General features: G+C 47.0%; 1 protein-coding gene across 1 annotated transcript; it reads right to left on the bottom strand.

Moving 5' to 3' along the window:
* Positions 1-424: 424 nt before the first annotated feature.
* LOC117401638 (membrane-associated guanylate kinase, WW and PDZ domain-containing protein 2-like) lies at positions 425-13,104 on the bottom strand. The gene is made up of 12 exons (XM_059017109.1): positions 12,879-13,104; positions 10,586-10,865; positions 10,398-10,514; positions 9,978-10,097; positions 9,380-9,556; positions 8,853-9,099; positions 5,016-5,086; positions 4,667-4,837; positions 3,808-4,135; positions 2,637-3,154; positions 2,026-2,418; positions 425-1,149 (listed from the first exon to the last, which is right to left on the bottom strand). The coding sequence occupies exons 2-12, from the start codon at positions 10,863-10,865 to the stop codon at positions 425-427; spliced, it is 3,147 nt and encodes a 1,048-aa protein (XP_058873092.1). The 5' UTR covers positions 12,879-13,104.
* Positions 13,105-13,559: the final 455 nt, after the last annotated feature.

Genomic DNA, 13,559 nt, shown 5'->3' with positions numbered 1-13,559 from the left:
ACATACAATTCCGCATTTATACAGTTGGGTTTTTTATTGGAGCAATCTGGGTAAAGTACCTTGCTCAAGGGTACGGCAGCAGTGTCCCCCGCACCTGGGACTGAACCCACGACCCTCCGGTCAAGAGTCCAGAGCCCTAACCACTACTCCCACACTGCTGCCTGTTTATTTAATTATTTAACCAGGAAAGTCTTACTGAGATTTAGACTCTTTTTCACAAGGAAGAAGGTGGCAGATCATACACCCAAAAAAACACACAACGTTGCTGCAGGAAAACAAACCAAATAATTTTTACATCCCCCATAGAATACACACTTAAACATTACATGCTGCAGATCCTTATAGCACATTTACATTTATATATATATATATATATAAAATGTATGCAGTATTATACAAGTGTTTGAATTTACATAATTTTTTTTCAGTTCGGTTTGAGTGTATTGGTTTCCAAAACCTCACACAGCCGCTCCTTGCTGGGCAGTAGCCAGGGTCCTGGCTGCATGGTGCTCTTTACCAGTGGCCCCTGGTCTTTAAAAAGCAGGTACCCATCTACCTGTCTGTCTGACGCGGCTTCTGGGCTTGTGGGTCGCTGGGGTCCCTGCTTTCCACTGGCTGTTGAACTCTCTCCAAATCCCTCCTCTTCACTGCTCCCGTCCGTCCTGCTCCAGGAAGGGGTGCGTTCTTGTTTGGGGGTGTCCGGGGGTCCCTCTAATGAATTCCGAATGCCGCTGCCCCCATTTTCTATTTTCCTGCTGCTTTCTAGAGACTTTGATCGCTTGTCCGCCTTCCCTTTCTGCTCCCTCGCTCTCCTCCTACCCCTCTGTCTGCCTCCCTCCTCCCACGCCTCTCTGTCCCGGGACGGACTCTGACTGCTCCCCTTCCCTCCTCCCCCCCTGTGTCTCCTGGGCTCCCTCTGCGAGGGGGCAGGGGTGCGGAGGCTGGAAGGGGCTGCAGCAGCAGCTGTCCACATCTTCTTCCTCGTCCTGTCTCTCTCTTCCTCTTTGAGTTTCGACCTCCTGGGACTCTCCTCCTCCTCCTCTATCGCTCCAGGGTTCTCTGACCCTGGCCTGATTCTGTGCCCTACTGGAGCCGTCTGGGCCCGGGGAGTGAGGTGCGGGTTGGGGCTCCCGTCCCTGAATTCAGGGCCTGTGGGGCGGGGGAGAGTGGCGAGGGTAGAAGACGACAAGAGATATCATTAATATATACTTGGGTTGTTGAGTGGTTGTCTTTTGTCTAAATAGCACCTGCTCGTGCCAGTCTAGACATAGTAACTGATTTAGAGTATATCACACCTAATAGTCTATACAGTCTAGATAGATAAATGTATGTATGTATGAAGTATGTATGAAGTCCAGCCGTCTTCCTTATGTTGAATCGGATTTTGTCACACTTGCACTTGCTTGAACCAAAGTCGTTGTATTTATCTTGCTCTTAATTGTATTATTACTTGTACTGTGATTCTTGAAATGTATTTTTGTTTACGACTGTAAGTCGCCCTGGATAAGGGCGTCTGCTAAGAAATAAATAATAATAATAATAATAATAATAATAATAATAATAATAATAATGTTGTCACATGGGGTAACTAACAGCATGCAGTACCAGCGGGGTGACCACTAGAGGCCGCTGGTCTACAACAATCGACTTGAGAGCGATACACTGGAGAGCCGGCGTGCCAGCAGCGAAAAAGGATCCGTGCCAATAAGTCGAGATTTCTCCAGGTAAACCGCTTCGCAAAGGTAACCATTAATAAGTTAATATATATATATATATATGTATGTATAATTTTAAAAAGGTAATGTAGGTACACAGATGTGAAAAATTGATTTTAAAAAAAATGGATCAATTTTTTCCAATTTCAAATTTTTGGTGTGTCTGCATTATTTTCGAATTTTGCTCCTTTTGGTAGGCAAAATATTTTTTTGGCATGTTTTAAAAGATTACAATTCTGAAGACGTGCTTTTGACCGAAACTTCCTGAAATAAAATTTAAAAAAAAAAAAATTCTAATCCTCACTCTCACCTTTGCCCTCGCGCCTCGTCACAAACCCGCACCCCTTGTCCTGCCTCCTCCGCTCCACCTCCAAGCCCCATGGGGACCCCTCCCGGGTCACGGCTTCCTGTCCCGGCTGCGCACTTCCTGTGGGGCCCGCCGCGTTCAGCCATTCACGGGGCTCCAGGGTCAAAGTCAAGGGAACCGGTTCCAGGAAGCTGGTGCTATTCACGAGGGCCTTTTTGAACTCCAGTGTGGGCACTGGGACTGGGGACAGCTTGTCCGGGCTGTCAGACTTATTCGGTTCTGTGCCATTTTCACTGCAGTTCGAACTGGGTTCTTTGAAGCTGGGGGTCTTGGGCAGCTGGTTTAACTGGGAGCCGTTCTGGGACGAGCGGAGAGAGAGAGGGGATCGGAGAGAGGCTGTGGGGGAGGGGAAGACAACATGAAACTCTTTGCAGTTATGCAGGGATATACTGGTTTCACTGGGAGTTTAATAATCAGACACACCTGAGCTTGTTGCCTAGACACACTGGGGGCTGATCAAGCTGGTAGTAAAACCTGGAACGGATTACACGGCCGTGCGACAGGAGTCTTACTTCAATCCTTGATTTGTGCCCTCCTCCCTCCTCCCCTCTTACCCTCTCTGTACACCAGCAGCACCACGTCCCCTTCCCTGATGTGCTCCTGCAGCACCTTCTCCAGCTGTGGGACGCTCAGACTCTGCACGCTGGCCCCGTTCACCTTCACAATGACGTCTCCCGACTCCAAGACTGGACACTGTTTCCTGTCCAGCACCCTCTTCACCACTGCCAGCCCGCCCCCGGGCCCTCCCTGTCCCACCGTGAACCCCGCCCCCTGCTCGCTGCGTCCAATCGGCACGGGGATGTACTCCCCGCCCACTTCCGGAACCCCAGCCTGGGCAGCCAAGCCCGGATTGGTGTTGCCGGGGCAACCCCGGAATCCGCAGTCTGTTCTGTGTTCCGCATCTGTCGTCGGCTGCAAAGGAGGCACCGGTTGCTGTTTTGATGCCCCAGAATCTGTTCTCGAGGCTGGGGTCATTCCTGCCGTCCCTCCCCTCTCTCCTCCAGCTCCTGGTTTGATGGGGAGTGGGTTAGTGAGTTTCAGGTTGGGTTTGCTGCAGCCAGCCAGTGCAGCCCTATTGGAGGAAAAACAAACCAACCAAAAGACAATTACTGACCGTACAGCCAAACCCCTTTTTAATATCACTACAAAAGGGACTTTGAAGGGGACACAAAGGATGAGAGTCTGCTTGACTTGGTCTCTTCTAGTTTCAATAACACTGATGAAGGCACTGGAGCCCAAACGCTGGTCTGCTTGACTCGGTCTCTTCTAGTTTCAATAACACTGATGAAGGCACTGGAGCCCAAACGCTGGTCTGCTTGACTCGGTCTCTTCTAGTTTCAATAACACTGATGAAGGCACTAGAGCCCAAACGCTGGTCTGCTTGACTCTGTCTCTTCTAGTTTCAATAACACTGATGAAGGCACTGGAGCCCAAACGCTGGTCTGCTTGACTCGGCCTCTTCTAGTTTCAATAACACTGATGAAGGCACTAGAGCCCAAACGCTGGTCTGCTTGACTCTGTCTCTTCTAGTTTCAATAACACTGATGAAGGCACTGGAGCCCAAACGCTGGTCTGCTTGACTCGGTCTCTTCTAGTTTCAATAACACTGATGAAGGCACTGGAGCCCAAACGCTGGTCTGCTTGACTCGGTCTCTTCTAGTCTCAGGTCTATCACGCTGATGAAGGGAGGCACTAGAGTCCAGACGCGTATCCAGATGATCTTACCTCTGGTTGCATATTGAAGAGTGATCAAGGGCGCTGTGGGAGGCAGGCAGGCCGTTCAGGCTGCTGGCATTCTGCACTCCGTTACTGGGAATGCTGGGAATGCTGGGGTACCCGTTGGATCTGCCGGATTCGTCCTGTAGGGGATCGCTGGTCGCCGAGGAGTCGGCTTTCAGTTTGGGGCAACCATCGGGGTTATAGAGCATTGGGTACCCCCTTCTTAGAACGAGGTCCACGCTGTGGCCACTGGGCACTGACTTGAGCATCTCTACTGCCTCCTTGTGGGACATTCCCAGAACGCAGGTGTCATTGACAAAGACCAGGATATCAGCTGTAGGGGGAGAAGGGGACAGTACAGCACTTACACAGAGCAAAGGGTTAGAAACTCACACTAGCCCTGCTGCTGCTGCTGCTGCACCCAGTCCTGGGGTTCAGAGCTCCCCTCAATGAAGTCTATTATTATTAATATTGAAATGATCAGGAGCCAGGAGTTTGAGCAGGGTTAGAAACTCACACTAGCCCTGCTGCTGCTGCTGCTGCTGCTGCACCCAGTCCTGGGGTGAAGTCTATTATTATTATTATTATTATTATTATTATTATTATTATTATTATTATTGAAATGATCAGGAGCCAGGAGTTTGAGCAGGGTGGGACACTTTTATAAGGGTTAGTTTACCATGGTTTGTTTTTTAATATGCTTTACCAGACCTCTCTGTGCTTTACAATGCTTCCCTATGCTTTACCACACCTCTCTGTGTTTTACAATGCTTCCCTATGCTTTCACTGTGCTTTATTACACTTTGATATGCTTTTACTGTGATGTTTTCTTAAGACACTGAGAAAGACTCCAGTTTTGGGGTACCTGTGCGCAAGGCTGTGGGGCCCCCAGGGGTCACACTGTACACCTGCAGGAACTCCTGGGGCTGGCTGCCCCCCACCAGGTTGAACCCGAATCCTTGAGGCCCCTTGGAGAGGCGTGTGTAGACAGAGTACCCCTTCAGCTCCGACGCCTTATCAGTGAACCTAGACATCTCTGAGGAGGGAGGAGAGAGGAGAGGAGAGAGAGGCGAGAGGAGAGAGAGGCGAGAGGAGAGGAGAGGAGAGGAGAGCGTCAGTGACATACAGTACTGGTGAACCATCAGCTCTGTCTTATTAGGACAGACAGACAGACAGACAGACTCTGTGTGTTCCCAGCTCTCAGTCTTTCTTACTTTCTGTCTTGTTCTGCGTCTCCTTGGTCTGTGTTCTGGGATCCAGCCAAGTGTCTGTCTTGCCGCTGTGACTGGAAAATAAATAAATAGAGTTATAAAAATCCAAGTGTGCTTTACCATACCTCTCTGTGCTTTACAATGCTTCCCTGTTCTTTACCAGACCTCTCTGTGCTTTACAATGCTTCCCTATGCTTTACCAGACCTCTCTGTGCTTTACAATGCTTCCCTATGCTTTACCAGACCTCTCTGTGCTTTACAATGCTTCCCTATGCTTTACCAGACCTCTCTGTGTTTTACAATGCTTCCCTATGCTTTACCAGACCTCTCTGTGCTTTACAATGCTCCCCTATGCTTTACCAGACCTCTCTGTGTTTTACAATGCTTGCCTATGCTTTACCAGACCTCTCTTTGCTTTACAATGCTTCCCTATGCTTTACCAGACCTCTCTGTGCTTTACAATGCTTCCCTATGCTTTACCAGACCTCTCTGTGCTTTACAATGCTCCCCTATGCTTTACCAGACCTCTCTGTGTTTTACAATGCTTGCCTATGCTTTACCAGACCTCTCTGTGCTTTACAATGCTTCCCTATGCTTTACCAGACCTCTCTGTGCTTTACAATGCTTCCCTATGCTTTACCAGACCTCTCTGTGCTTTACAATGCTTCCCTATGCTTTACCAGACCTCTCTGTGCTTTACAATGCTTCCCTATGCTTTACCAGACCTCTCTGTGCTTTACAATGCTTCCCTATGCTTTACCAGACCTCTCTGTGCTTTACAATGCTTCCCTATGCTTTACCAGACCTCTCTGTGCTTTACAATGCTTCCCTATGCTTTACCAGACCTCTCTGTGCTTTACAATGCTTCCCTATGCTTTACCAGACCTCTCTGTGCTTTACAATGCTTCCCTATGCTTTACCAGACCTCTCTGTGCTTTACAATGCTTCCCTATGCTTTACCAGACCTCTCTGTGCTTCACAATGCTTCCCTATGCTTTACCAGACCTCTCTGTGCTTTACAATGCTTCCCTATGCTTTACCAGACCTCTCTGTGCTTTACAATGCTTCCCTATGCTTTACCAGACCTCTCTGTGCTTCACAATGCTTCCCTATGCTTTACCAGACCTCTCTGTGCTTTACAATGCTTCCCTATGCTTTACCAGACCTCTCTGTGCTTTACAATGCTTCCCTGTTCTTTACCAGACCTCTCTGTGCTTTACAATGCTTCCCTATGCTTTACCAGACCTCTCTGTGCTTTACAATGCTTCCCTATGCTTTACCAGACCTCTCTGTGCTTTACAATGCTCCCCTATGCTTTACCAGACCTCTCTGTGTTTTACAATGCTTGCCTATGCTTTACCAGACCTCTCTTTGCTTTACAATGCTTCCCTATGCTTTACCAGACCTCTCTGTGCTTTACAATGCTTCCCTATGCTTTACCAGACCTCTCTGTGCTTTACAATGCTCCCCTATGCTTTACCAGACCTCTCTGTGTTTTACAATGCTTGCCTATGCTTTACCAGACCTCTCTGTGCTTTACAATGCTTCCCTATGCTTTACCAGACCTCTCTGTGCTTTACAATGCTTCCCTATGCTTTACCAGACCTCTCTGTGCTTTACAATGCTTCCCTATGCTTTACCAGACCTCTCTGTGCTTTACAATGCTTCCCTATGCTTTACCAGACCTCTCTGTGCTTTACAATGCTTCCCTATGCTTTACCAGACCTCTCTGTGCTTTACAATGCTTCCCTATGCTTTACCAGACCTCTCTGTGCTTTACAATGCTTCCCTATGCTTTACCAGACCTCTCTGTGCTTTACAATGCTTCCCTATGCTTTACCAGACCTCTCTGTGCTTTACAATGCTTCCCTATGCTTTACCAGACCTCTCTGTGCTTCACAATGCTTCCCTATGCTTTACCAGACCTCTCTGTGCTTTACAATGCTTCCCTATGCTTTACCAGACCTCTCTGTGCTTTACAATGCTTCCCTATGCTTTACCAGACCTCTCTGTGCTTCACAATGCTTCCCTATGCTTTACCAGACCTCTCTGTGCTTTACAATGCTTCCCTATGCTTTACCAGACCTCTCTGTGCTTTACAATGCTTCCCTATGCTTTACCAGACCTCTCTGTGCTTTACAATGCTTCCCTATGCTTTACCAGACCTCTCTGTGCTTTACAATGCTTCCCTATGCTTTACCAGACCTCTCTGTGCTTTACAATGCTTCCCTATGCTTTACCAGACCTCTCTGTGCTTTACAATGCTTCCCTATGCTTTACCAGACCTCTCTGTGCTTTACAATGCTTCCCTATGCTTTACCAGACCTCTCTGTGCTTTACAATGCTTCCCTATGCTTTACCAGACCTCTCTGTGCTTTACAATGCTTCCCTATGCTTTACCACACCTCTCTGTGCTTTACAATGCTTCCCTATGCTTTACCAGACCTCTCTGTGCTTTACAATGCTTCCCTATGCTTTACCACACCTCTCTGTGCTTTACAATGCTTCCCTATGCTTTACCAGACCTCTCTGTGCTTTACAATGCTTCCCTATGCTTTACCAGACCTCTCTGTGCTTTACAATGCTTCCCTATGCTTTACCAGACCTCTCTGTGCTTTACAATGCTTCCCTATGCTTTACCAGACCTCCCTGTGCTTTACAATGCTTCCCTATGCTTTACCAGACCTCTCTGTGCTTTACAATGCTTCCCTATGCTTTACCAGACCTCTCTGTGCTTTACAATGCTTCCCTATGCTTTACCAGACCTCTCTGTGCTTTACAATGCTTCCCTATGCTTTACCAGACCTCTCTGTGCTTTACAATGCTTCCCTATGCTTTACCAGACCTCTCTGTGCTTTACAGTGCTTCCCTATGCTTTACCAGACCTCTCTGTGCTTTACAGTGCTTCCCTATGCTTTACCAGACCTCTCTGTGCTTTACAATGCTTCCCTATGCTTTACCAGACCTCCCTGTGCTTTACAATGCTTCCCTATGCTTTACCAGACCTCTCTGTGCTTTACAATGCTTCCCTATGCTTTACCAGACCTCTCTGTGCTTTACAATGCTTCCCTATGCTTTACCAGACCTCTCTGTGCTTTACAATGCTTCCCTATGCTTTACCAGACCTCTCTGTGCTTTACAATGCTTCCCTATGCTTTACCAGACCTCTCTGTGCTTTACAATGCTTCCCTATGCTTTACCAGACCTCTCTGTGCTTTACAGTGCTTCCCTATGCTTTACCAGACCTCTCTGTGCTTTACAATGCTTCCCTATGCTTTACCAGACCTCTCTGTGCTTTACAATGCTTCCCTATGCTTTACCAGACCTCTCTGTGCTTTACAATGCTTCCCTATGCTTTACCAGACCTCTCTGTGCTTTACAGTGCTTCCCTATGCTTTACCAGACCTCTCTGTGCTTTACAATGCTTCCCTATGCTTTACCAGACCTCTCTGTGCTTTACAATGCTTCCCTATGCTTTACCAGACCTCTCTGTGCTTTACAATGCTTTCCTATGCTTTACCAGACCTCTCTGTGCTTTACAATGCTTCCCTATGCTTTACCAGACCTCTCTGTGCTTTACAGTGCTTCCCTATGCTTTACCAGACCTCTCTGTGCTTTACAATGCTTCCCTATGCTTTACCAGACCTCTCTGTGCTTTACAGTGCTTCCCTATGCTTTACCAGACCTCCCTGTGCTTTACAATGCTTCACTATGCTTTACCAGACCTCTCTGTGCTTTACAATGCTTCCCTATGCTTTACCACACCTCTCTGTGCTTTACAATGCTTCCCTGTGCTTTACCAGACCTCTCTGTGCTTCACAATGCTTCACTGTACTTTACCTGGTATATCTGCAGCCTGGTTTATCTGAAGCAGGGTCAATGCTCAGTCCACAGAGCAGTTCTGTAGTAGGACCCTGTCGCTCTCTCATGAAGCAGGGCTCCTCGCTCGCGCTGAACCCCGTCTCCCAGTTCCCCCGCACAGCGTCCCCTTCGTTCTCCAGCTCGCTGCCCTCCCCTGCGCTCGAGTCACGCGATTGGCTGGGGGACAGCGGGGGGGCGGGGTTATTTGCCACACAGCCACCTGTGACTGGACGAGAAGAATTCTTCACTTTAAACACACCCTGATAGACCCCACATCCCTTATAAAACTGTACTGTGCTGAATTGTAATGGAATATAATGGAATGGAATGTATTGTGCTGTATTGTATTGTCCAGTATTGTACTGTCCTGTCCTGTACTGTATTGTCCAGTCCTGTATTGTATTGTATTGTATTGTCCTGTCCTGTCCTGTCCTGTCCTGTCCTGTCCTGTCCTGTCTTGTATTGTATTGTATTGTATTGTATTGTCCTGTCCTGTGTTTGCTCACCGGGCAGGCCCGAGTCTCCCTCCTCACTCCTGTCCTCGTCCTCTCCCACTTTCTCCAGGTTGCTCAGGGACTTGCTGCGGGTGTTGAATTTCTGCAGCAGGGTGCGGTGCTCCTGGTACGAGATGGGGGGGCTGTCCTGTCCAATCTGCAGCGGCCGGGGGGTCCCGTAATAATTCCCTGAGTGGGGAGGGGGGCTGCAGTTTGAACAGACTCCTGTCTGCTTTCACAGACCCTGATTAACACTAATGTTGGAGGACCTCATTTGAAATGGTTGTCTAAGGTAAGCTAGCTCAACATCTCAAGCAGGTTCTGTGAAAGCAGCCATAAACTTTTAACCCTTTAGCGTAAAGGTGTCGTTTTGAGATCGCCTATTTTACTGCACAATATCTGTGTTTTTAGGCCTTTTGCATAGATATCCACATCCAGTATTCGATTACAGAGGTTTGTAAGACATCCACGAGTTTAAAACAGCAAGTTTTCTGTGCTGTTTACTTTTCTTTCTGCAGAGCTGAAAGAGGGATTTTGTCTGAAACAAATATTTTTTTTTAACATCTCAAATTTCATACCCAATTTCTAATTAATTCAGCAAAAATGTTACCTTTGAACATGCCGCTCTCCAGCAGCGCCCCACTCTCTTTCAGGGAGAAGTAGTCCTGGATGCTTACAAAATTATAATCCACCCCGGCGATCTCCCCGTCCCGCAGCGGTCTGGTCGTGCCTGGAACAAAACCAAACTTCAGCACAAAACAGCAAGACTTCTGAGCATGTTTAGGAGGCTGTGTGGGTCCAGTGGTTAAAGAAAAGGGCTTGTAACCAGGAGGTCCCCGGTTCAAATCCCACCTCAGCCACTGAGTCATTGTGTGACCCTGAGCAAGTCACTTCACCTCCTTGTGCTCCGTCCTTCGGACGAGACGTCAAACAAACGAGCTCCTATTGGAAGTGACTCTGCAGCAGCAGCAGTTGTTGATGATGCATAGTTCACCCCCTAGTCTCTGCGAGTCCCCCCAGCCCCACTCACATGGCAGAGCTCTCAGGTAAAGATTCTCTCTGATCACTTGTTGCAGCTGGCTGTCCACAGACCCGGGAGTGAAGCATTTACTGAGGTAGAGACACAAGTCCTTACAGAGGCTGGGCCCTGCAATGGAAAACATAAATACAGCAAAATAAATACAGACAGACAGACAGACGCAGTCAGACAGCCCTTACCTGGAGGGACTGTCTTAATGAAGACGGGGTGGGGGCAGCTGTGCAGGACCCCGTTCACGTCCCCCAGCGTCAGCCCCAGCACGGGGGTCTCCCCAATTTCCAGGACCAGGTCTCCCAGCCGGGCCTCGCACCCCCGGATCTCCAGGATGAAGGGGAACTCCCCGTGGTCAGCCCCGCCCCCTAGGGCCACGCCCATCTCGCCCGAGGCCTCGTTTAGAGGCACCAGACTCTCTTGAATTTTGCTGCGCCAGTGGAACCTCCTCACGGCGGCTTTCGACATCTGAGAGAAACAGCGAGACAGATGCGGTGCCGTTTTTATTGAAACTTTAACTGGGAAAGTCCTGTTTAGATTAAAAAAATGTTTTTTTGGGGGGTTTTTTTCACGGTAGACCGCGCATGTGGCATATCATACGAAGAGCACGCACGCACGCACGCACGCACGCACGCCTTCATATGAGCACAACCGATACAATCACATTACAAAAACAAAACAAAACAAAAAGGTCCTCGTTTTGTCGGCACCTCTATGAAGCGCTTCCTCGCTTTGTCACGTCAGAATTTTTCGCGTCACAAATTGCAAATCTGCAGGGATTTAAATCAGACTCCTATTTGCACAGCAGTGTGATCCAGTCCAGGTTTTACTACCAGCTTGATCAGCCCCCAGTGTGTCTAGGCAACAAGCTCAGGTGTGTCTTATTATTAAACTCCTAGTGAAACCAGGCATGGATCAAACCGCCGTGAAAACGGGATTCTGATTTCCATTCCTGATCTGTAACAACTATTTATGACGGGACTCGGGGGGCGGGGGCGGGGGGGGGGTTGAGATACCATCATATCTTTATTGATGTAATAATCTGTTTATTCATTTACGTTTCTTATCGGACGGTTAAAGTCTGTTCTGGATGTTTTTGACCTTTAACCTCTCTCCAAGTACTGTCAGTCTCTCGAGATAAGAAGTAGGCACGCAGTTTAAACTCGCAACTATTATTATTATTATTATTATTATTATTTATAATAATATCCAGGGCGACTTACAATTGTTACAAGATATCACATTATTTTTACATACAATTACCCATTTATACAGTTGGGTTTTTACTGGAGCAATCTAGGTAAAGTACCTTGCTCAAGGGTACAACAGCAGTGTCACCCCCACCTGGGATTGAACCCACGACCCTCCGGTCAAGAGTCCAGAGCCCTAACCACTACTCCACACTGCTGCCCTATTGTGACCGAGTTAGATTCTTACCCCTAATAATCCTAATACGGATTAATGCTTAATTAGGCCATCTCAATGCAAGACTATGTGCTAATGTCACCTGCATTTTAAAAAAGCGCTGTATTAACATTCCTCCCCCTTAACAACTATCTCCCGTAATAAAGCGACAGAAAGATTAAAAGAGAAAGATATACATTGCAGATCATTTTTACTCGGTCGGCTAGCTAAACTGGGGGAGCATCGCATTCCCACAGTGGAAACAAGTCAGGGCGCCTTTTATAAGGAGGCTGTGCGGTCCAGTGGTTACAGAAAAGGGCTTGTAACCAGGAGGTCCCCGGTTCAAATCCCACCTCAGTCACTGACTCACTGTGTGACCCTGAGCAAGTCACTTCACCTCCTTGTGCTCCGTCTTTCGGGTGAGACGTAGTTGTAAGTGACTCTGCAGCTGATGCATAGTTCACACACCCTAGTCTCTGTAAGTCGCCTTGGATAAAGGCGTCTGCTAAATAATAATAATAATAATAAAACAGCAAGACTTGTCTATGCTTTTAGTACGGGGCCGCTTTAGGGCTGCTGTGATAACAACAGGTAACCCACGAGTTAGAAAATTCATTCATTTAGAAAACGCTAAAACGAAATGACAAAAAAAAAATGCTTGCAGTCTCTCGATGCCTCTTCACGAACTGCAGCGGCGAATGAGTTGAGCGTTTCTGAATTCAGCCCTGTCGAGCATTTCAGGTTTAAAGTCGATGTGATTTTACTTGTATAGCGCCTTTCATAGTCCTTCATCTGCAAAGTCATGTCTGTGGCTCTGCTGTAACAAAACTGAATCGACAAAAGTCCAGCGCATTGTTTTATTACAACAGCAATGCCACTGAGCTCTGAATAAGTGATTTTAAAAAGTCATTTAGCTGGGTGGAAAAAGCAATGCTGTAAACTCTGCAGTTATAAACAAGTTGTCTTGTAAAACTATATATATATATATATATATATATATATATATCTCAAAGAGCCAGCTGCCAAACGTTTCGATATGTATATACGACGTTGTGAAAGACAGGAAAAAAAACTCACCGTTGTCCTTTTCTATCGTATCTTCTTCATGAATAATAATTCCTCCTCGCAAAAGAGTTTTCTTTGTATTTATTTATTTTTCCCTTTAAATGAGATGTTAATTATAAAAGCGTTCACGCGTGACGTGGGTTTAGTTAGTTGGAACGCTTCGCACGTCACACGCAGGCGGGGCGGGTTGGTTGGCAGGTTACAAGCCCTACACTCAGAAGAAAAAGTTTGACTTGTTTCCTCCTTTTGAATTTACACAACGCCATAAAAAAATGCGATAAAAGCAATTAAACGAGAGCGCAATAAAACGACAAAGACACGCCTCTCGGGAGCCTGCGTGGGAGAGAGATGGGACAATGTAAATCTAGACTAGACGCACTCACGGGAAAGCTGTTAAAATGTGTATAATAATAATAATACTAATAATAATAATAATAATAATAATAATAATAAACTACTCCAAAAGGGCGTCAAAGTATGTTTGTCTGAGACCGAGTCATTCAGATATCTGTGAATGCGTCTGTTGTTCTAATATATATATTTTTGTATTATATATGAAAAAAAATAACGCACACACACACACAAAAAAACTACAATACGTTGCTTTTTAATTCCCTTTGTGGGGTTTCTTTTTCGTTAAAGAAATCGTGCAGCTGTTTGCAGTGCGCTTTGAATGAGTTACCGGCTGCCAGG

The sequence above is a fragment of the Acipenser ruthenus genome, chromosome 55, assembly GCF_902713425.1.
Source record: "Acipenser ruthenus chromosome 55, fAciRut3.2 maternal haplotype, whole genome shotgun sequence".
Lineage (NCBI taxonomy): Eukaryota > Metazoa > Chordata > Actinopteri > Acipenseriformes > Acipenseridae > Acipenser > Acipenser ruthenus.
The sequence above is the reverse complement of the archived record's forward strand: the minus strand, read 5'-3'. Positions and strand labels throughout refer to the sequence as shown.

Coding starts and splice junctions, on each gene's coding strand:
- LOC117401638 (XM_059017109.1), bottom strand. CDS start 10,865: ATGTCGAAAGCCGCCGTGAGGAGGTTCCACTGGCGCAGCAAAATTCAA. Junction 4,838..5,015: donor GACGCAGAACAAGACAGAAA/GTAAGAAAGACT, acceptor CTCCCTCCTCAG/AGATGTCTAGGTTCACTGAT. Junction 3,155..3,807: donor TCTTCAATATGCAACCAGAG/GTAAGATCATCT, acceptor TTCCTCCAATAG/GGCTGCACTGGCTGGCTGCA.